At 46.1% G+C, this 22,813-nt stretch overlaps 1 protein-coding gene across 4 annotated transcripts in view; it reads left to right on the forward strand.

Moving 5' to 3' along the window:
• The window catches only part of DNMBP (dynamin binding protein), a 105,815-nt gene that overhangs the window by 46,855 nt on the left and 36,147 nt on the right, over positions 1 to 22,813 (forward strand). For 3 of the 4 annotated variants that reach the window (XM_045784319.2, XM_045784336.2, XM_045784329.2), the window contains exon 4: positions 3,775 to 5,778. In XM_045784319.2, the coding sequence (XP_045640275.2) occupies positions 3,775 to 5,778 (2,004 nt within the window). Of the gene's footprint in view, positions 1 to 3,774; positions 5,779 to 16,359; positions 19,603 to 22,813 lie in introns of those variants that run through there. The other variant, XM_045784344.2, reaches the window with a different exon arrangement.

Genomic DNA, 22,813 nt, shown 5'->3' on the forward strand with positions numbered 1-22,813 from the left:
CATCCCTTTGAATTAATGTTTTTGTATTTGGGGGCTAAATCCCTCAATAGTGCGATTACTGGATCATATGGTAGTTCTAGCTTTAGCTTTTTGGATAAATTTGTTAATGAATAACCTGATGAATGATACAGCACCCGTGCTGTAAGTCTATGATGCCGTGTGTGTGACATACGAGGGTAAGGTCCTGACGTGGCTCATACGGGAATCTAAGTAGCACGTGTGGTCAGTCTGCATAAAGCGCACACTCTCCTGGGCATTGCGATTCGGTGGGGGACCTAATACTGCAGAGTCAGACTACTTACATGCAGAGTCTAAGAAGACTTGCATTTGTTCTTACCATCTTGTTCCTAATGCATTTCTTGTTCAAAGAAAAAAAATCCGACCAGAAGAAGCAAGCAGCCGGACGGCTGGGATTAGCTGTGCACGAGTGAGAGCCTCAGGTCACCACACTTGCTGTTTTTCCCTTTGCGAAATCGGGGCACTCTCCTCCAGCAGTTGCTCACAGTGTTGTTTCAGAAGTCTGGAAATGACCCCTAGGTAGCCTCCATTCCACAGGAATCACCTGGGATGCCAGGGGAACCCTGCAAGACTCTTTCTGATGAAAACGAGAGACTCGTGCAAAAAACCCAGTACCAACAAAATAAAGGTGTCGAGCAAAATTACCTCTCAAGTGCTTTGCAGGGTCTAAACTGTGATTTTTAAAACTTTCATCTTTTTTATATAGAAGTAGCCAACAGAGTGACAGTCTGCCAGGTAATAAAGCTGATTTATCAGAACAGTGGCCCAGCTGAAAATAGGAAAAGCAAGCGCTGTGATAAGGGTTTCCCGGCGATCTGGCAAAGCAGGGAAACAATTGTCATCCTACAGCTCTAGGAAAGCCAGTTCATTCCCAAGCCAGCGGAGGGGGGGTCGTGGCCAGGTTTCATTCTCCTCATTCCCTGCAAGGCCTGTTGTGCCCGGACAGTAGCCACGTCTCCAGTGAGTTCCCTCTGCGGTTCTGATGGAAGAGCCTTAGAGTGAGTTGGGGGGAAAAATCACTTGTAACATTCTCAGGACCCCGAACTCCAACCAATGGATATTGAGGCATAAATTGAAGGAATATAGAAATAGAGGACCAAGGCCCTATTTTTCAAGAATATCTAAGTAAAACATATCAAAGCAGTGAAAACGTATTGGGTGCCCCCCACCACGTGCAAAAGCTTACATTAGGTGCTGTGTAGTCTGTAAAAATACAAGTGTCAAAATGAGTGATGTAAATGATCATTTCTTTAGTAGGCAACAGATGGCCAAGGTGAATGTGGGTTTCTAAGGTCTTTTAGAGAAGTATGCTAGGGTTTCTGACGGACAGCCTTGTAGAGGAGCTAATGAAAGTGACCTTGTGTGGGTAGGGTCTCATAGGTGAGGTAATATGGGCTGGCTGGGGTGGGGGTTGAGGGGGTATGACTGACAGTAGATCCGGGTTGCACTAAGGTAAAAAACATAAGAATAGTCTTTTGGTAGTTTAGTAACGAAACCTCTTTAGAGAGTGTCCGGAGCAAACTTATTTTTTATATATTTCAGTTAATAAGAATAGGATTTCTAGAGAAGAATCCTATGGGAGTAGGAAGAAGCCTTCATACCTCGAAGGAAAAGTCTGAGCAGGGGAGGGATGTGGCAGCGTTGGTACATTTATCATCTTGGTTTGGCATGAATCATTTGGAAGAGACTGGAAGAGACAAAGTCTGGGGCAAGGCTTAAGAGAGTGAGATGATGATTGTTGGACTAAAGTGGTAGCAAGAGCAAGTGAATGAATGGAAATAATTTCTGCAAGAAGATATTAGAGGGAGGGGCGCCTGGGTGGCACAGCGGTTGGGCGTCTGCCTTCGGCTCAGGGCGTGATCCCGGCATTGCGGGATCGAGCCCCACATCAGGCTCCTCCGCTATGAGCCTGCTTCTTCCTCTCCCACTCTCCCTGCTTGTGTTCCCTCTCTCGCTGGCTGTCTCTATCTCTGTCAAATAAATAAATAAAATCTTTAAAAAAAAAAAAAAGAAGATATTAGAGGGAGGGGCGCCTGGGTGGCTCAGTCTGTTAAGCGTCTGCCTTCTGTTCAGGTCATAATCCCAGGGTCGTGGGATCCAGCCCCAATTTGGGCTCCCTGTTCAGCGGAGAGCCTGCTTCTCCCTCTCCCTCTGCCTACCACTCTGCCTGCTCGTGCTCGCTCGCTCGCTCGCTCTCAAATAAATAAATAAAATCTTAAAAAACAAACAATCCCCTGCCCCAAAAGTACTGATTGCTAGAACACGCTTTTAAGATTTCATCATGCTGTATTGTCAGGGTAAAGATAGTTGAGAAAAGCCTCTGTTGGGAGTAAATCAAGGGCTTGTTACCCACACCCTGTACCTCCAACAATGAAACCATTCCTGAGGGGTGCCTGGGTGGCTCAGTCGGTTGAGCATCCGATTGCTGGATTTGGCTCAGGTCCTGATCTCAGGGTCGTGGGATCGAGCCCCGGGTTGGGCTCCTTGCTCATCGTGGAGTCTGCTTGAGATTCTTTCCCTCTCCCTGTGCGCCTCCCACTCATGCTCTCCTCTCTCAAATAAATAAATAAATCTTAAGAAAAAAGTAAAAAGAAACCATTCCTGAAGACTTCTTTTGTTGTTCTATATTGGATATTGACTAAAGGTTAGTGTGAGAGACCCGATGCATCTGTCCAGGATTATTAGGGGCATGTATATATTCTTTATCATTTATAAACTAATTCAATGGCACAGAGTGTAAGAACCTTGTTCATAGTGTTATTTTTCGAACTTTTTGGTGCTAGGAGCCCTTTATACTCTTACAAGTCACTGAGACCCTAAGGAGATCTTGCTTATGTGAGTCTATTGATATTTGCAATATCAGCTGTTAAAACAGAAATTTTAAAAACATTTGTCACTTCACTTCTTTAAACTTATATATTAACATAAATAGCATATTTTTTTTTAAAGATTTTATTTATTTGACAGACAGACAGCACAAGCAGGGGGAGCAGCAGGCAGAGGAAGAAGCAGGTTCCCCGCCGAGCAGGGAGCCCGATGTGGGGCTCAGTCCCAGGATCCCGAGATCGTGACCTGAGCTGAAGGCAGCTGCTTAACCGACTGAGCCACCCAGGCGACCCCATAAGTAGCATACTTTTAATGAAAAATAGATTTCTGAACTTTTTAAAAAACTTAGAAGAGTATCATTGGTTTGCATTTCTGCAAATCTCTTTAATATTTGCTTTAATAGGGGCGCCTCGGTGGCTTAGTTGGTTAAGCGGCTGCCTTCAGGTCAGGTCATGATCCCAGAGTCCTGGGATCGAGCCCCGCATCCAGCTCCCTGCTCAGTGGGGAGTCTGCTTCTCCCTCTGCCCCCTGCTCTTGCTCTCTCCATCTCAAATAAATAAAATCTTTTTAAAGATATTTGCTTTAATAGAAGAAAGCTAGATTCTCATATTTGTATTTATATTCAGTCGGCTCTGATATGTTGTTTTAAGTGAAGGATATAAAGTATATGAAGAAAATATAGTTTGGACTTTACAGACTCTCTGAAAGGATCTTGGGGCTCCCCCAGGATTCCACGGACCACATGTTGAAAAGCACTGGTTTACAGAACTGTACACTGTGTTGTCACTAAATTGTCAGTCAGGTCACTAAATCGTCTAAAGTATTATGCCCTTAAAACGCTGGAGGTGCATTTGCCTGAATCTGACAGATGTTTCAAGTGACGAGTTGTACTGTTAGTTACGGTCATGTTCTTTGCTTGTCTGTCTTTAGGTGACCTAGTGGTTCTCGATGGTGCCCCCACTGCCAGCTGGCTGCAGGGCCGAAGCTGCTGGGGTGCCCGGGGCTTCTTCCCTTCGTCGTGTGTTCGGGAGCTCTGCCTCTCCTCACAGAGCCAGCGGTGGCACTCCCAGAGCGCCTTGCTCCAGATTCCTGAATACTCCATGGGACAAGCGCGGGCACTGATGGGGCTTTCGGCCCAGCTGGATGAGGAGCTGGACTTCAGAGAAGGGGATGTGATCACCATTATTGGAGTTCCCGAACCAGGCTGGTTTGAAGGGGAATTAGAGGGTCGAAGAGGCATTTTTCCAGAAGGTTTTGTAGAGCTTTTGGGGCCCCTGAGGACTGTGGATGAGCTGGTAAGTTCTGGAAATCACGATGACTGCATTATTAATGGTGAAGAAGAGACCCCTACAGCTGAAGAAGAGAGGGGGCCGGAAGAGGATGAGGACCAGCCGGGGACCTACGGAATTGCCCTCTACCAATTCCAAGCCCTGGAGCCGAATGAGTTGGATTTTGAGGTAGGTGATAAAATCCGAATTCTGGGAACGCTGGAAGATGGGTGGCTAGAAGGTTCGCTGAAGGGCAGGACAGGCATCTTTCCTTACCGATTTGTAAAGCTATTTTCTAAAACAAGAGCGGACGAGACCATGGATCCCCTGCAGGAAAGCAGCCCTACTGAGATCCCTGACACTTCTTTGGGTTGTTCGGAGGACTCCTTGGTGGTGGAGGGAAGAAGACCCGAATCCGAGTATAAAGCAGAGGAGTCCAACTGTGTTATTTCTGAAACATCTGCTTCTCCCCTGGGGCATCTGACTTCTGAGTATGAAGTAAACAAAAGCTCTCATCAGGATGAGGGCACCTCAGGGGGGCCCCCGAGAAGCCCGGGCCTGGGGCACGGTCAGCCTCTTGCCAAAGACTCTTCTGCAGAGGAGCCTTCAGAGATAGTCAATGGGGTTTCCTCCCAACCTCAGGTACCTTTTCCTCCCAGACTGCAGAAAAACCAGTATTACTCAGCAGAAGGAGGGGGCCGCCCAAGCTCCGAGCAGTCCGCGGACCCTCTTCCCTTCGAAGCCAGGACGAAACACTACTCCAGCCTACCTCCCAGAGGACTGTCCTCCCCACCAAAAACCTTTCAGAAGCCAGTGACCCCTCCTCATGGTGGCTCTTGTCTTTTAGCCCCTCGGGTAGCGAGACCCAGCCAGCTGAGCTCCCCGCTCCAGGGCATGGCAAGGTGTGCTAAAAAGCACCACACACCCAGAGAAAACGCCATCAGCTTTTGTCCTGCCCCAGAGAGATCCGAAGTGAAGCCTGGTCTGCAAGACAAGGTGTTTGCAGCCGAAGCGATGGCACCTTTACAGGGAGAAGGCAACACTGACCTGGATTCTAAGTTGACACAGCAGCTGATAGAGTTTGAAAAGAGCTTGTCAGGGCCCGGCGTAGAACCAGATAAAATTTTGCGCCACTTTTCGATCATGGACTTTAACTCTGAGAAGGACATTGTCCGAGGTTCCTCAAAGCTGATCACCCAGCAGGAGGTGCCTGAGAGGAGGAAAGCCCTCAGGCCCCCGCCACCACGTCCCTGTATGCCAGCATCCGCTTCTCCCCACGTGCCTATTGACCAGAACCTGAAACCAGAGCTGCCCTTGGCAGTGCGACCCTCTCGCCCGGCTCCCCTGCCTCCCGCGGCCCCGCACAGAGTGACTGCGGGATCCCCCAGGCTCCTAAGCTGTCCCCAGCCGAGCTGTGAGACGCCAGAGACGGAGGGCCCTGAGGGTGTGGACCAGACTTTGGACCAGACTTCCCAGTGCCCCTTAGTATTGGTGAGGGTTCAGGAAATGGAGCAGGACTTGGATGTGGGTAGCAGGGCTCAAGAAGAGCTAACCCTGACGCTGGAGGAGAAGCAAGATGAGTCATTAAGGGCAGAGACCCTGGAGGATCTCGAGTTCTATGAGAGCAACATTGAAAGTTTGAACATGGAACTCCAGCAACTCAGAGGTGAGTGACGGGGAAGTAATAGATACTTGGTTTTTGACATCCACGAGTCCACGGAATGGCCTCCCCGTGTTTTTAAGGGAGATGTTACCATCTGTGACAAAGAGTGACTTGCTTTCTCGCTACCTCATGTCTCACTCTGACAGCACAGTTTGACTGCTCTGTCTCCATATTTGCAATGACCACTGTAGCCTCCTGACGTCACGGGCTGCTCGGGTAAAGCGGCTCAGACCTCACCGACATGTATACGTCCTGTGACATCCCCAGCAGTCCTGTGGACAGAAGTCCCTGAATACACTGACCTTCTTTAACCGGCCTCTAGTGAGGACTGAAGACTTCCAGGCTCAGATTCATGAAAAAACCATATCTTATATCTGTGTGGTTTAAGGACTAGTTTTCGTTAAAGATTTTATTTATTTTTTTTTGAGAGAGAGAGAGAGACTGAGCGAGAAAGAGAACACAAGCCAGGAGGAGAGGCAGAGCAAGAAGCAGACTCCCCGCTGAGCAGGGAGCCCGATGCTAGGCTCGATCCCTGGACCCTGAGATCATGACCTGAGCTGAAGGCAGATGCTTAACCCACTGAGCCACCCAGGTGCGCCCCAAGGACTAGGTTTCAATAGTAACCATTAGAGCTAACAATTATTAACTTGTTCATAATAAGGACTTGTTACCGTTTGCTTGCACAAATCATCTTTCCAGCCACCCTAAACATACTGGGATAATTCACACGGTGCTTGAAAGATGAGGCAGGTAAGATTTGTAGAGATGGAGTAGCTTAGCGAGGGAGCTGGGAGCTCCTGTTTTTAACTACTACAGTTTACTGCTTCCCACCTTGCATGTTCAGAAATTCGGATTCTGTCCCTTAATTTAGGGGTGACCAGCCTCAGGGGACTTCATACGTCTTCACCGGACTCCCATGAGAAATAATTTCTAGAGGGGAAAGAGGCAGAAAGCAAGGCAAGCACAGCAGACTAGGGCCCAAGGACACACGGCCGTGTCACCTTGGGCAGGTGTGCCAGAGAGCTCCGACCCCACGTGCCCTTGGGAAAGGAAACCCTCCAGAGTGATCTGTGGATGTAGGGCCTACAGGTTACTAACGAGAAATAAAAGCAGGAAAATGGCGGGCCAGGTCTACACGCTTCCCTCCCTGTCTACTTCAGGCCGCTGAACGTGATTGGAAAAATAAATTCCAACGAGAAAGAGTGTTCTGGGGAGGCCAGAAATGGAGTAATCTTCCGAAAGCTGGAAAGCAGAGGATATTAAAGAGAGGAGACTTCTCTCTGAAATATGCTTGGGAGAGGACTGCTCTGCGAGTGGGTGCAGGTCTGAGGGACTGTGGGTTCAGAGGCAGGGCAGTGGGAGGGGGGCCCGGAGCAAATTTGGTGTGGTGATGAGGGAAGAGCTAGGCCCCTGAGCCCCTGGGCCACTACGCTGAACGGAGCGGGCGGCTGGCAGCAGTTACCCTGAAGGGGAAGCGTGAAGATGAGCTCTGAGCATGTCCTCAGAGAGGGGATCCTGTGGGGGGGCCTGGCTGGCACAGTCTGTAGAGTGTGCAACTCTTGGTCTTGGGGTCGTGAGCTTCAACCCCATTTTGGGGATAGAGTTTACTTAAAGAAATAATGGTGGCATTAAAAAAAGTTCATTGACTATGAGTACCTGAAGTCCTGGGGGATTGCCAGATACCGTGGTAATTTCAGGGTGTCTGGAAAGGAATTCTGAGGGCATCTCGGCTCAGTGCTATGTCCCCAGAGCTATAACAAGTTCCAGGTTCTTCCACCACCTTCCGTACTTGCGAGTTTTGAGACACACTCGTAAGCTGTTCTTGCATGAGATATACATGGGGTAGAACAAACGTGTCTCAAATTCCGAGTAGTGGGGATTTCTCAATAATGATACTTTTTTGGGGTGTCTGGCTGGCTCAGTTGGTAGGGCATGAGACTCTTGATCTTAGGGTCATAAGTTCGAGCCCTGCATTAGGCTCCTCACTCAGCGTGGAGTCTGCTTGAGAGTCTCTCTACCTCCCTCTCCCCCTCCAGCTCATGCTCTTGTTCTCTCTCCCAAATGAATAAATAAATCTTTAAAACATTTTTCTATTTAATGTAAAATAATTTAAGATCTATGGAAAAGTTGCAAAAAATTTAAGTTCTTGTGTGCCCTTCACTCTGCTTCCCCTTACCTTAAGGTCTTACATAACTACAGAATATTTATCAAAGTCAGAAAATAAACATGGCAGTAAACATTTGAAGACATTAGAAGGGAGCATTAACATAAAATGAAAGTTAAATAAAAATTTCAAAACTGTAAAATAATACTGTAATTAGTCTTGAAAGGTTATTCTTAAAAGAAGATTTTAAATGCACAAAGCTTTAGTTGCCCTGATAGTATCGATCTTTGTTTCGTTAACATTCTAGGCATAGGAGAGAGTTTCCATCTTGGATTGATGTTGGTTGAAATAAGAATGTATCTAAAAGCATCTTTAGATGGAGCCATTAGGGTACATGTTGCTTCATGTAAGGTCATTTTCTTTTTTGACAATGAAAATATTTTGTGTACTTGCTCTGATTACTTTGCTATTGAAATCGATATTGCTTTTGCTAATTCAAAATTTAGATGATATTCATATCTTAAAATATTTTTATTGAGATATAACTGATATACAGTATATTAGTTTCAAGTGTACAGCATAATGATTCAATATTAATATTCACATCTTCTATTAAAATATTTTAATATATAAATTAAATATATAAATATATATAAACTTAAAATATAAATATATTAACTATAACCTATAGCAAACATTAAACCCTGGAGAATACTGGGAAAACATTTTTCATTTCAAGTATTCAAATAATGGAACATTATTCTCCACTCTGAGCAAGATTTAACACTACACAGAATCATTTGTCAGCATTGCCAGTTTAAGGACTTATTTTGCTTCTCAAACTTGATATTTCTTTTTTTTTTAAGATTTTATTTATTTATTCGAGAGAGAGAGTGAGTGAGAGAGAGAGAGCACAAGGAGGGGGAGCAGCAGAGGGAGAGGGAGAAGCAGGCTCCCCGCTGAGCAGGGAGCCTGACGCGGGGCTCGATCCCAGGACTCTGGCAGACACATAACCAACTGAGCCACTCAGGAGCCCCTAAAACTTGATATTTCTTCAACAGTCACTTTATAAGATTTGTATAAAGTGTACTGTACAAACAAGCTTATTAATATTTATTTGATTTGCAGGAATGACTCACTGTCAGCAGCACACAGGGCCACGAGCACAAACAGTTATAAACACGCTCAGAGCACAGCAACAGCTGCAAGCAAAGCTAGCTGATTAGATCCTGATCACTTCTCTCCTGTTCCTCCCGTCCTGGTCAACCTTAATCTTTTACTCTGTGTGTCAGTATTTTCTGCTCCTGCTTTCAACTTCACATTGGTGGATTCCTTCGAACCCATAATGCGTCTACATTTATTACTAGGCTTTATTGTCACAGGAGAATTTTAGTATTTTCTCTTGTGTTCCACATTTCTTGACTGATTTTTCTTCAGATTCAGAAAGACAGATACATTTCTCAAGAAACGCTGAGAAGGAATTCCCACATGGAAGCACTACTCAGTCTTGGCTCAGTTACCTGAAACTAATTTCAAGGCTTAAAATTATGTGGACGAGTAGGATTTTGGAATCCCAACTGTAATTTTGCAAGAGGGCTGGTCTAATTCTGACGCATTCTCAGAGTCCTTTGGAATCTTAGCTTGTTCTAGAAAAAGGTCGATTTTTAGACTTCTCACCTCGGATGGGCTCTGGGCTTTGAGTTTTTGAGCACTTCTCCTGAGAGGGCCATTGAAACACAAGTTCTGTTTTCTGGGACGGGCAAATGCCCCGGGCAGTGCCATTGCTGTGGTTATTTACCTGTCTGGATTCCAGTTTTCCTTTGGTTTTGGCCAGTGCACTCCCATCTTGTTAGTGTATGGACAGTTTTAAGAGTTTTTTTATATTTCCTCCAACTTTTTAAACTTTGGGTTGAGGATTGGCCCAAATAACCCAAACTTCAATTATTAGAAATAAAAAGCCCCGATAGTTTTACTATTTTTTTTAAAGATTTTGTTTATTCATCTGAGAAAGAGAGAGCGTGTGTGCGTGCATGTGTGCACCAGCAGGGGGGAGGGGCAGAGGCAGAGGAAGGAGCAGACTCCCCACTGAGCAGGGAGCCTGATGCGGGGATCAATCGATCAGTCGCAGAACCCTGGTCATGATCTGAGCCGAAGGCAGACACTTAATGGACTGAGCCACCCAGGCGTCCCACAAAGCCCCGATAATTTTAGATAAGCCATTATTTGGCTCTGAGAATTTGGAGCTTCAAATTTGGAATTAGCACGTAGAGTCAGGGTAGAATAGTAGGAGGCGTCTCTGATTATAGTGTTTTGGGGAATGAAATGCCATTTTGCAGGCTTCGGGAGGGCATTCCGTTCAGTCACTCATTCACCCAGCAGATGTTTACTGAGTTTTGCTGTGTGCCAGGCGCTGTGCTAAGGGCAGGGTAATAAACAGATGTGCTCTCTGCCCTCAAAGAGCTTCTAGTCAAAATGAGTTGCTGGTTAATAAGCTAAGGTTTCTCTCTAAAACACAGTACCTTCAAATCTGATAAGTGGGTTGACTTCCAGAGCAGTGGAAACACATGGTTAATCCACAGACTTTCAGATTTCCCAGTACATACTTTTATTTTTTTAATTATTTATTGATTTTCATTTTATTTTATGATTTATGTCTAGTTTTTATTTAAATTTTAGTTAACATACATGGTAAAATTGGCTTCAGGTGTAGAATTTTGTGGTTTATCCCTTACATACAACACCCAGTGCTCATCACAAGTGCCCTCCTTAATCCCCCGTCACCCATTCAGCCCATCCCCCCTACCTCCCTCCATCAACCCTTAGCTTGTTTTCTGTAGTGAAGAGTCTCTTAGGGTTTGCTTCCCTCTCTCCTTTTTTTCTCTCCCGCTCCCCTATGTATATCCTCTAGTTCCATCCACGTCCTTGCAAATGGTAAAACTTCATTCTTTTTGATGTAATATTCCATTGTATATATATATACCATACCTGTCACTTTTAGATCCCCTAATTAGGACTATATCCTGTAGCCCTGAGAGAATCTTATTTCGGCATCTGATTGTTTTGTTCCATCTCTAGGAGAGGTTCACATGCCTCAAAATGACAAGTACATTTATTTCTTTACTCAGCAAATATTTCTTGAGCACATACTAGGAGGCAGGCACTGACTATCCATTGATTAATAAAAAGGACATAGTCACAGTATCATTCATATTTGTGTATCTCTGAAACGCTGGTGATCATAGCGATATTGACCTCTGTATTTAAGCACACTGTTTGTCTTGCTGCCTCTGACTCATGGCTGTAGTTACTCCATTGAGGGCAAGGACCCCACTGTTCTGAATCAGTGCGGTGGATGGCCAAGGCTCATCAGGAGCCTTGCTCCTAAGCTTCTCTTCCTTTAAGGTAATGTCAAGAGGAATGTTGAGCAGAGACTCTCAGGGTAATTTTAAAAGACTGTCGCAAATCAAATCAGAACATGTTTTTTAGGAACGGACCATTTTCAGCAAGATATTGAGTGAGATATAAGGCCCATTATAGAGAGCCATTCAATTAACAAGTTGGAAAATTACTGATATGGAAACAATGACATCTTTATACTGAAGTGATATGTAATATTCTAGACAGATTTTTAAAATGTGGAAGTCTAGTTTTTCTACATTCAAAAGCAATTTGTTATTCTGAACATTCCTTGGAATGCCTCAGGTATTAAAATTTATTCTCAAACTTGTAAAAGATTATGGAGTTTTTAAATAGCCAAAATATTTTGTGGTCTTTCAAGATATGGAAGTTTATGTGAAAGGAATAATCTTATCTTTCTGGTTCGTCAGTACATAAGAAAAAAGCAAGTACCCTTGACTTGTGACATCTGGTTCAGGGTGTTGGCTCAGTAAAAATTAGCTCAGTTACTTGTAATGGATTTTATCTTGGTCTAAAACAGCAACCAGAGTCAGAAGGTGTTAATCATCTATGTTAATTCAGGACCGAAACTAGTTTTCCTTTCACGGTAGGTGTTTCAATGTATGTCAAGAAATGTAGCTTGAAATGGTTAACTTAGTTATAATTAATCTGTGAATCACTATTCTTTTTTTTCTTTTATTTTTTAATTTTTAAAAAATTTTTAAGTAATTTATTATTATGTAATGTTAGGCACCATACAGTAGTACATCCTTAGTTTTTGATGTAGTGTTCCATGATTCATTGTTTGCATATAACACCCAGTGCTCCATGCAATACGTGCCCTCCTTAATACCCATCACTGGCCTATCCCAGTCCCCCAGCCCCCTCCCCTCTGAAGCCCTCCGTTTGTTTCCCAGAGTCCATAAGTAAGTCAAGCAGAGAAAGACAATTATCATATGGTTTCACTCATTTATGGAACATAAGAAATAGCAGGACGATTGGTAGGAGAAGGAAGGAAAGAAGGAAGAGGGGGTAAACAGAAGGGGGAATGAACCACGAGAGACTGTGAATCACTATTCTTAACTTTGTAGTATGGCTTTGTGAACGTTTCCTCACCCTCAGCTTGGGGCCGAGGGGTGGAGAAACTGGAATAGATCCAGGGATTTTAAGTATCGTTTTCAGATTTCACTGAGGCTTTGCAGGACCCAGTTGAGAGGACCTGCCTCCCGCGAGCCTGGGACCTTCAGCAGCGAGCATTCCTGCCTCCGCGGCTGCCTGAGTGCGCCACCTCCCACCCTTCACTTTACCAAATGTAGCTAGACCCAGAAAGACTCTAGGGCAGTCATTTCTGCAGCAAATATTAAGCTCCTGCTGTATTCCGAGCAGTGATCTCTGCCCTCGTGGAGAGAGAGAAATAATAAGTACGCAGAAATAGGAATATGTGTGAGAAGGCAGAAGAAGCTATGGTATCAGGGAAGACCTCACTGAAAAGTGACATTTGAGCGAAGATCCGAATGATCGTAGGAAGCCAGCCGAGCCATTTTGGGGTGGAGGGAGCTGTCGCCGGCAGACGGCACAGCAAGGACAAGAGTGCGTGTAGTGTTTCGCTAGAGCGAAGGTGTGGGTTTTATAGTTCATTGTTGAGAGTAAGACGAGAAGCCGCAGGAAGGTTTTGAGCAGGGGAGTGGTAAGATTGACTTAGAACCTTACAGAGCCCCTCTGGGCGGCCTGGACCAGAACGGTAGACTGGGGAGGATGCAGAGCGCCCGGTTCTGGGGGCGTTTTGAGTCCGAGCCTGTAGGACTTCCTGGTGGGTTGGGTGTGAGGTGTGAGAAGAGAGGCGAGTCAAGGATGACCCTGGGGTTGGACAACTGGAAGGACTGGAGTTGCCAGTGATTTCTCAATTCCTGGTGAAGACGGCAGGAGCCGCTGGCTGCTGGGGGAGGTGGGACAGGGCAGAAGTCAGCTCCGCTTTGGTCATGTTGTCATGCCTGTAAGACGTCCGGGTGCAAGTGCTGCTTAGGGTTCAGGGCAGAGGTGAGGGCTGGAGACATACGTTAGTGACACGTACATTTTGGCAGCATGCAGACATTGTTTAAAACCGTGACATTTAATGAGCTTTTTAAAAAAAATTTTAAAAGAAAGTATAGCTAGAGAGAAAGAGAGGCGGCCAAGGCCCTGAACCTCCCCAGGAGCTGAAGGAACTGGAAGAGTAAGACGGTGATCATAATTATAATTAACTGAGCACTTAGTACTTGTCAAACAACGTGCCGGGTCTTTGAGCACTTTTTCTAATCCTCCGCATTATCCACGTTTGACAGACGGGAAAGCCGAGGACGGCCCAGAGAGTCACAGTTAGTCAGTGGTAGCGCTGCGGTTCCAGTTCAGGCCAGTCTCCTCCTACAGGCTCTGTGCTCTGTCCCTGCGCCCCACCGTGGGGGTGTCCCTGCGTTTCAGCTTAAGGAGGGACTGCTTGATCTCCGAGAGCGGGTGGTAGGAAGCAGCATTTGAAAAACTCAGAAATACAAGTGCTCATGGAGGAGGGATCCCGAGTGACCCTTGCCAATTTCCAAAATAATGTATGCCAGGCATAACATTTTTTAGTAATCTCATCTGTTGAAAACTGTAAGAGCACATGTGTATATGTTGACATGCTTTGAAAAAATATTTAACCCTCCCTCGCAGATAGCTTCTGACTGCAAGCTTATCATGAAGTTACACAAGTTTCCAAAATGCTTACCCATTCACGCTGGCAACCGCCCCAAGCTGCTCACTGTTCCAGTTTCTCTATTTGAACCCTCACCTAACTCCTAACCCTTAAGTTCATCACCAGGTTTAAACTCTGAGGCATCTGTAATGCTTCTCACAGGCCTGTCGCACTGAGAGCATTCACACCCTTCAGAGCATATCACATTTCCCCCAAATACCTCTTATGTTCCTATGTTCCAGCCCTTATTGCCTTTTACAGGGCTCCCAGACTCCCACTCCTGCCTTCCCTTCCCCAAGTTGTCTCTTTTTTCATTAGTGCTTCCTCTCTTCGTCTGTCGAATGTATCTTTAGATCTTAGGGGTCTTTTTTCTCCCTCAGTTGCAGACCCTCTGTCCACACCACCCGAGGCTGTAGCACCGGGGATGCCCTATGAGTAGCTTTAGCCAGAGTGATTTCATTTATAATTCTCCCTTAGGCTGAGAGGCAGCTGGACTGAATAAGAGCAGAAACCACGTTTCCAGTTGTATCCATGTCCCCTGCATTCCTGCCGTGTGCCAGGTAATTGCAGCTCTAGGAGAAGCCCTGGGGCACACCGGTGTTCGAGACCAGGAAGATGGACTAGCAAAGAAGAAGCAGATAGTCCAGTAAGTGGGACTGACCATTAGAGCGGGAGCATTGATGAAGCAGAGGAGGGAGGGCCGAATTGCTGGAACATAGTCTCAGAGGGGTTAGGCGGGATTGGGATCCAGTGAACCAAGTGATTTCAGAGTGTCTGGAAAGGAATTCTAAGGGCATCTCAGCTCAGTGCTACGTCCCCAGAGCTATAACAAGTTCCAGGTCCTTCCACTGCCTTCCGTATTTGCGAGTTTTGAGACACACTCATAAACTGTTCTTGCATGAGATATACAGGGGGCAGAACAAACGTGTCTCAAATTCCAGGTAGTGGAGATTTCTCAATAATGATAGTTTTTAGAATTACTCATGTTCCACAGAAATGTCACGTCTTCTGTGCTTAAGATGAAAACATGACGATACAGGCTCCGAGGGCTTCAGGAACTTCCCCAAGATTATCCAGCTGGTGAGTGGCAGAGTCCAGACTCGGACCCAGGGCTCTCAAAGCTGCACTCTTAACCCCTAAGCTATCCTGCCCTCTGCCTGGCATCTAGCACATGCCTGTAAATTAGACATGGTCCTTGCCTACGGGGAGCATTCAGTGTAAGAAATGGAGATAAACAAGCATAATAGAGTAACATGGGTGAGATGAGAGAGGTTGGCTCGGTGCTCTGGAAAATGGCAAGAACCATAGGAATCAGAGAATGTCACTGGGGCAGTCTTTGTGCAAAGCGCCCGTCACCTGACCAGAGGCGGGGGATGGTCTGCACAGTTACGGAGACATTAACGGAAGAAGGGAAGCACATGTTCTTGCTGGTTCTTTTCCTGCCGCTTCCTTTACTTTTCCTGCACCTTCTCCCTTTCTGTCTCCTTCCAGGTCCTGCTGCCCGTCTTCCCTTCCAGCATTGCCTACAGCAGCATTTCCGTTTGGGGGTGGGGGTGCGCACGGACGGTCACCACAGCCGATCGCCCACCCTCTGGTGACAAACAGCAAACATTGGGCCGCACTGCTGCTTTAGGGCCTCCAGAAGAGCCAGTGGGATGTGACAGCTGTGTCCCATGAAAGGGAGAGACGCAGAGAGGGATGCCGTCTGAAGGGTCGAATTGTGCCAATGATACCAGGATTGAGAAAACTAGAAGAGTCGTCCTGCTCCCCTTTCCCTCAGGCCTCATGTCTTTGCACACAGATTTATCACATGAAAATAGCACCGCATTCACTGCTTCTGGTTAGTTCTGGGTCACAGCAATATGGAGGTGAAGTCAAGGCGGCTTGCATCTTTATGCAAACTCTGTAGGCAGTAGGACTTAGAAAAGAAGGGTCTGGCGGGGTGGGAGTGGGGAGGCTCGTCCTATAACCCGCTACTCACTCTCCTCTTAATCAAAGATCATCTTTTAGCTTCACATAACCTCTCCTAGTGGGTCATTTTATAACTAGGATCCTTCGTACCTGTAATTTACCCTCTTTTATCTCTTCTCTTGGTTGACTACTAGGTTTGTTTCTTATCCTGCTTGCTTTATCAAAGATACGAAGTTGCTAAAGGGGATTTTGTTTTCCATAACAGTTAGGGAAAGCTTCGTCTTTATTTTGAATATTTTAAAAGCGTGCCCGGCTTGCTTTCTGTGCCAGTCTGGGCGCACACCGGGGTTGAGTGGCGAGGGACAGCCCTGCGGCAGGGGGTCTCGAGGGGCTGTGGGCCGGGACTGGAGACACAGAGGGAACGGCAGTGGCGGGGAGGGGGGTGGCAGTGTGCGCACACTTGCCTCAGAAGTGGCCCACCTCTGACTTAGACTGGGATAGCGTTTACTTGTTTGTATGCTCGGTTTGAGGGAAATTAAGGCTCTGCTACATTTTTGAGATACCCTCTTAGTCTAGGGCCACGAAGCCAAATGGATCTGCGATCGGGTTGTAGCCCCACTTCGTGTGACCAGTTTATTCAAACTTTGAGACTCTTACTTTACCTGCAGTAAAGTAAGGATAATACTGAAGATTAAAAAAAAAAAAAAAGCGTTCAACTCTCTAGGCCTCACCCTGATCGTAGCACACATCTTCACACTGAAAACCCAGAAGCTGCCGGGGCTGCTGCCGCCTCCGCTGTTGGTTTGGAAGGTGTGAGGGAACAGAACAAGCAGAAACCTTCGTGGGAAAATCAGAAGATTTTCCAGAGGTTGATTGGTCACACTTAGCAGAGAATCCAGAAGGTGCATACTAGCACATTAGGTATTTGAGGAAAGGAAAAAGAAGTAGTGAGGAAAACAGAACCGTGGATTTTTAAAACTGAAGGGACTGGGAGTCATGGGGGCCAGCTGTCTCATCTTACAGATGGGCAGGTTGAGTCCCAGAGAGAGTAAGTGGTTTGTCCAAGAGCAAACATCTCATTATTGACAAAGCACATAACCCTGGTCTCCTCACGGTTATGTGGGATATTGTTTCACAACTAGGGATTAGACAGAGGCTCAAGGAATCATTCCTGGCATCCAACAGGTGACCAGATAGCCAGAAGAGTCGTCTTACGAAAGCCTGTCTCTGAGCGTGCGACTCCCCCTGAGTGAAGGAAACGGCAGCCCGGTCCCTTGGGACCTGCCCCGATCTACCCCTCCAGCCTTATCTCCTGTTACTTTCTCTACTTACTCTATCCTTCAAACTGTTCCCCATTTCCTAAGTCTCCGTTTGTAGACAGTCTGTGGAAAGCCTGCTCAAATGCCGCCCCTTCGTGAAAGCTCCAGCCGCCCCGCCAGGGACTCTGCTCTGTCATCGTTGCCATTTGTATTTGTTATGGAACTTGCCGCATTTGATTCTCCTTTAGAGTGTCGCTCCTGCATTTAAGCAGCAGGGGCTAACTTGCCCCTTCCTTCTCTCTTCTACGATACCTCACCTGTAATAGGCGCCCATCTAATGTTCGCTGATCCAAATAGGTATTTTTATCTGCACATTTCTGATTTCAACCCTTATTCCCCAGTTCCTGAGTGTGCTGGATGATTGGATGGAGAAGAGATTTAGGAGATGGTCTTCATACTTCTCTGGCGTGGCAAGTATCAAGGGAAGTGTGAAAGCATGCGTAACTACATTCTTCTAGGGGACAGTTTTCAATTACCCATACACCAGTTCGGAGTAAAAGCGAAGTTCTCTTTCTTTCTTCAGTGGGATGTCCCCGTGCATCTGCAGGTGGGAGTTGAAACCACTTGTGATTTGAGTGTGCGCCAGCTGGTGACTTGACTCCCATAAAAGCAAACTCTCAAAGGAGGAAGAGTTCCGCCTCTTACGACGGAGAAGGGAGTCCCACAGAGTTTCAGATGTCCAGGGATTAGAAAGCTGAACTTGGAGGATGGGAAACGACCCATGTTTCGTGTGTTGAGCTATGCACAAAAACATTCTTTATACCCTTGGTGGATGACTGAAGTATCGAAAGAGACAGAGGAGATATAGGGCTTTACCTTGGGCTTTTAAAGGGGGTTGTTCTCGCTCACTCTGCTTTTTCTACAAAACCTTTTCGAACAGCAGAATACTTCTACCTTCAGCACAGAAAGCAGCCAAGCCAGTTCGACCAGCCTGAGGGAAACACCGAACAAAGCTGCCAACTCCAATCACATGAACACTAGTTACTAATTATCTTCTGGCCTCTGCGGGGAAAGACAGAGCAACTCACTGATTGGATCCCAAGGTTGAAATAACTCCACATCTCTCTGTGCTCCAGCCAGAGGAGCGAGAGTGTCTCGAGCACTTTGGGAGACATTTTCAGAAGGACGGATACAGCTTTAGGCTAACCTGCACCTGCCCACATTTCAGCCCCACCCAGGCCCATGGAAGAAGGAAGTAGAACTCGTGTCTTTACGCACACTGAACATGTGTGAGACCCACAAAGTTAGAGAAGACAGAGAAGTGGAGAAGAAAGGGCCCTGGGGCTCCAGCTGGGAGTATGAAGACCACAGGAGTCTACAGAAAAGGGACCTTACCAGGCTGGCTCGACTTTACGGAGAAGGCAGCTTGGATTCCAGATCCAGGACCTTGGGGCACAACCGGCCCTACAGAAAAAGGCATTGTGGGTACTGGGCTTTTGAGCGGAGTGAACCAAGCTACTCAGACCATGAGGAAGCGGAAGAAAGTGGAAAGGACTGTACGGACTATGGAAGTACAGCTCGGGGTTGGGATGGTTACGAGAACTCAGAAGATGTGGATTGTGGGAATCCGAGCCCGGAGACTGAGGATAAGTGGCTTACAGGCAGCCCAGAAGGCCGGAAAGCTGGATGGTACGGGGACATGAATGGCCACCTAGATGGTCAGAATCTGAATTATGATCCTGAGGACTTGAAAGAAACTGAATGGTGCACTCGCCACCGTGGTTTGGATGATTCTGTGGGCAATTGTGGTCAACCTGAAAAGTGGCACATGGACCACAGGAATTTTAATTACAATCTCGAGGATTGTAAAGAAGCTAATTTTTATTATAGAATCCGCAATAATTTATGTCAGGTTCCCAGGAATTATACTAATGGTCAGTCCGTGGACTTCCCAGATTTGGATGGAGCCAATGAAGGTAAAGAATTTGTCAAATACTATGACGGGGATGGAAAGGTTTGTCAAAATGGTAAAATATGTCCTAAAGCAAAGACTCATGCCCTGGGTCAGTGTGACCTTGATACAGAAAATAAAGGCTACGATACTCTATTTGCAAACTGTGAGTATAAATTTCAGAATTCCGGAGGAAGAGATTCTGTCCATCAGGTGAAGAATTGGGAGGATAATGGCATTGACAAAGCAGGAACGATGGCGCTCGGGAGCAGAGAGATCTTCCCGGACAGTCTGCAGAATCCGTGGACGGGAGAGCACCAGGGAGAACATCACTGTGGCGTTCTTCAGGGCCCTTCATTAGGGAAGAACACTTGGCATTTTGAGGAAGAGAATAAAAGAAATGGCCTGGAGACTTGGAAAAGGAATAGTTGCTTGCGCCGCACGGCGCCCGGCAGCCTGAGACGCTCAGAATTTGTGCAAAACAGGAAGAAAACTCAAGGTATGAACTCAGCCATCCTTTTTGAGAAGGATAAAACCTGAAAATAGATGAAAGGGGTGGTTATACCAGGTATCGGAACACTCACGCACTTAAGGAAACTGACCCTTGAAATTCTTATCTAAGTGTATCTTGAATGAGAACAACCTTAGCGATTTAATCCCTTCGGGAGGCACTTTACAGAGCAAGAGCCTAGACGGGGCTGTAAATAGGGACCGTGGCCCGTAATGAGACCGTGTTCTCCTGGGAACTTTCTTTACCATTCTCGGTTTTGTCAGGCATCTCTAAACCCAAATATCTTTCCGTTCTTACTGTTTTTTTTTTTTTTCTGCCTTATGGGGATGGCAAGTTTATTATCGAGGCACCCAGAGAAAATTTATTTTCCTGGCATGCAATCCCTACATTTCTTTTAGACGTTAGGGAAAAGGAGACTTGTTCTATGGAGTGTTGGGGTCTTGACATTCAGGCATCTTAAGTGAGCGACAAGTACTACAACTGTTCTGGAAATCAGAAGATTATCTTCTTCATGGTGCTTTGTTCATGCACATGATGCTTTGTATATTCAAATTACTTCATCTCATTCGGCCTTAACTAAGTTATCTGTAACAGGAGTATTAACTGAGAGTCTTTTCTAATGTAGAGGTTCTTTTTTGCCAGTTTGTCTTCTCCTGTTCTCTGAAATGAACTATGTTTATTTTGTTTTATATTGTTGTTTTTTATAATTTCTGGACTCCCTGTTAAACCTTTGTTTTTATTATGTATATGCCGTTCTCCTGCCAAGCCAACTTTCTGGTTTGGGCCAATTTGGGGGTGCGCAGGTTATGACCAGAGGGTAAGGGTTAGAGTCAGAAAATGTGAACAATCTAGAAAATCCATCTCACACCTTCCTCCTAAGTGGAAAGTCTCTCGTCTAGATCTTCAGAATAGGTTCACTGTTGGTGTTGCACGACAGGTCCCTGGTATATCCTGCGGTTTTCCAACACAGGCTTGACCAAACCCGAATTTCCAGGGCATTGTTTTGGATAAATTAGGCTCTCCACCTGTATTTGTAAAGATAAGAATGAAACCAAACCCGGCTTTAGTTGGGAGACCAAGGTATTTAGCAGCTAGCCACTTTTTCTAGGTGCATTTTTGCTCTGAGCTGATAGGGATCGAATCATCTGTAAATTCTTTCCAGCTCAAAACACCACCACCACCACCACCACACACACACACACACACACACACACACACACACAAGTGACTCTATGATCCCCTGTATTGGTTATTGTACTGCTCCTATTCCCTTTTGCCACATCTGTCCCTTAGATGAACTTTGCTTCCTGTCTTTAGTTCCTTATTGTATTAGGCCTCCTAAGTGTAATCAGAGTGTGTTTACTCTGTCTGACTTCACAAGAGGCAAGCCCTTCTCTCTGGAGTGGTGCAATTTGCCCTATGAACTCTCAGTCCCACCTTCTGTCACTGCCAGTTTTATAACTCTACTCGAGGACTGAAGTTTTGATGGTGTATTCATATTTAGTTCAAGTGACACCCCTTTTTTGTACCTCTAGGATCCTCCTCGACCTGTAACAGAATCTTAGTCTGCCCTTCTACCATTCCTTGCTGGCCGTCTTACACACACACCATTGCCCTTCCCGAATGTTACAGTTACGACATGTAATTCCAGAAAAAAACAAGTGTGGGAGTCCGTCTTCTGCCCTGAGTTCACATCTCAGCCCCATCATTTACTGGTGTAACTTCAGGTGAATTACCTAACCTCTCTGAGCTTTGGATTCCTTCTTTATAAAGTGAAGATAATACTACCTGTGTCGGTGAGAGAACATAAATAAAACACCTAATGACATGTCTGGAACATAGTAAGTGCTCATAAATTATGAGTTCTTCGTCTCTTGGTGACCCACCTCCCTTTCCCCTTATCATTTGCTCCACCAGCCTGTCACTGTGTGGTCTCCTTTCTCCTGAGATCCAGATGGACCGCCCATGGGACATCTGCCCTCAGACCCTGTGTGTGCAGATGTGATGATCCAGGGGGAGCGCCCCCTCCCTTCCTCCTCTCCTGCTCTCCCCTGCCTCCCCCTACTGCATCTGAGAGACAAAGCGCTGTTGAATTGCTGCTCCAGCCTGTCTCTCGAGCTAGAAACCAGGTTCTTCTATCAGGATGCGTCCTTTCCCTCACCTGCCTTATCATTCCTCTCCCAGGACGGCCTCAGTCTTAAGTGTCGTTAGGCAGGTCTGTTATGGGTTTGCCCTTAGTCCTAGGGTGCGGCCCCTGGTCCTGGGAGGTGGGCCTTACTCCTAAACTATGGCTCTTTTGAGTTTTCAGTGGAAAACCAGAATGTTTATTGAACCTCCTAAGTTGGAGAGACTCATATTTCAGGCTGTGTCTTCTCAGCCCCAGACAGTTGTGAATATCTGCCAGGCTCTTTGGCCTCCAGCTTCTATTATTGCTTTCTGCTGGCTTCCTGGGGTCTTATCACCTGCAGACACAGTTCAAGGATTTGAGGAGAATTTCTGCACAGATTTTGGGCTGCTGTCCCTGTGGCCCCCTCTTTTCCAGGATTTCTCCCATAATATCTAGCCCTTCAGGCCCAGATGTGAGCCTTTGACTCTTCAGCCCAAGAAAATTGCCAGTTGTTGACTTACCAGTTTTTTTTAAAGATTTTATTTATTTATTTGACAGAGAGAGAGACAGCCAGTGAGAGAGGGAACACAAGCAGGGGGAGTGGGAGGGGAAGAAGCAGGCTCCCAGCAGAGGAGCCTGATGTGGGGCTCGATCCCAGAATGCCGAGATCACGCCCTGAGCCGAAGGCAGATGCTTAATGACTGAGCCACCCAGGCGCCCCTGTTGACTTACCATTTTTGCTTTATTTCCCCCACATTCTGGAAGACTAGGGATTGACTTCAGAGGATAAGAATTGGACAAATATGGACCTACCCAGTTTGCTTCCCTTGTTTTGAGTCCTATCTCCTCTAGTTCTGGCCTGCTTTTGGTTGCTTTCCAATGCCTTCACATAGTTACTTAAAAAAATGCCTTATTCAGAGTTGCTAGTAGTCCTCAATAGGGAGATTGGTAAAATGTAAGCTGCTCTCCCATTGCTAGACCAAAAGTTGGCATGAAGATTTTACGCTTGCTAATAACATAAGTGGTTATGATGGGGAAAGGACCTGGGGCTTCAAATTCTGTGTTAACTCAGTTATGTGATATTAGGATATT

The sequence above is a fragment of the Ursus americanus genome, chromosome 6, assembly GCF_024610735.1.
Source record: "Ursus americanus isolate L20-20 chromosome 6, mUrsAme1.1.p, whole genome shotgun sequence".
In the NCBI taxonomy this organism is placed as follows: Eukaryota; Metazoa; Chordata; class Mammalia; order Carnivora; family Ursidae; genus Ursus; species Ursus americanus.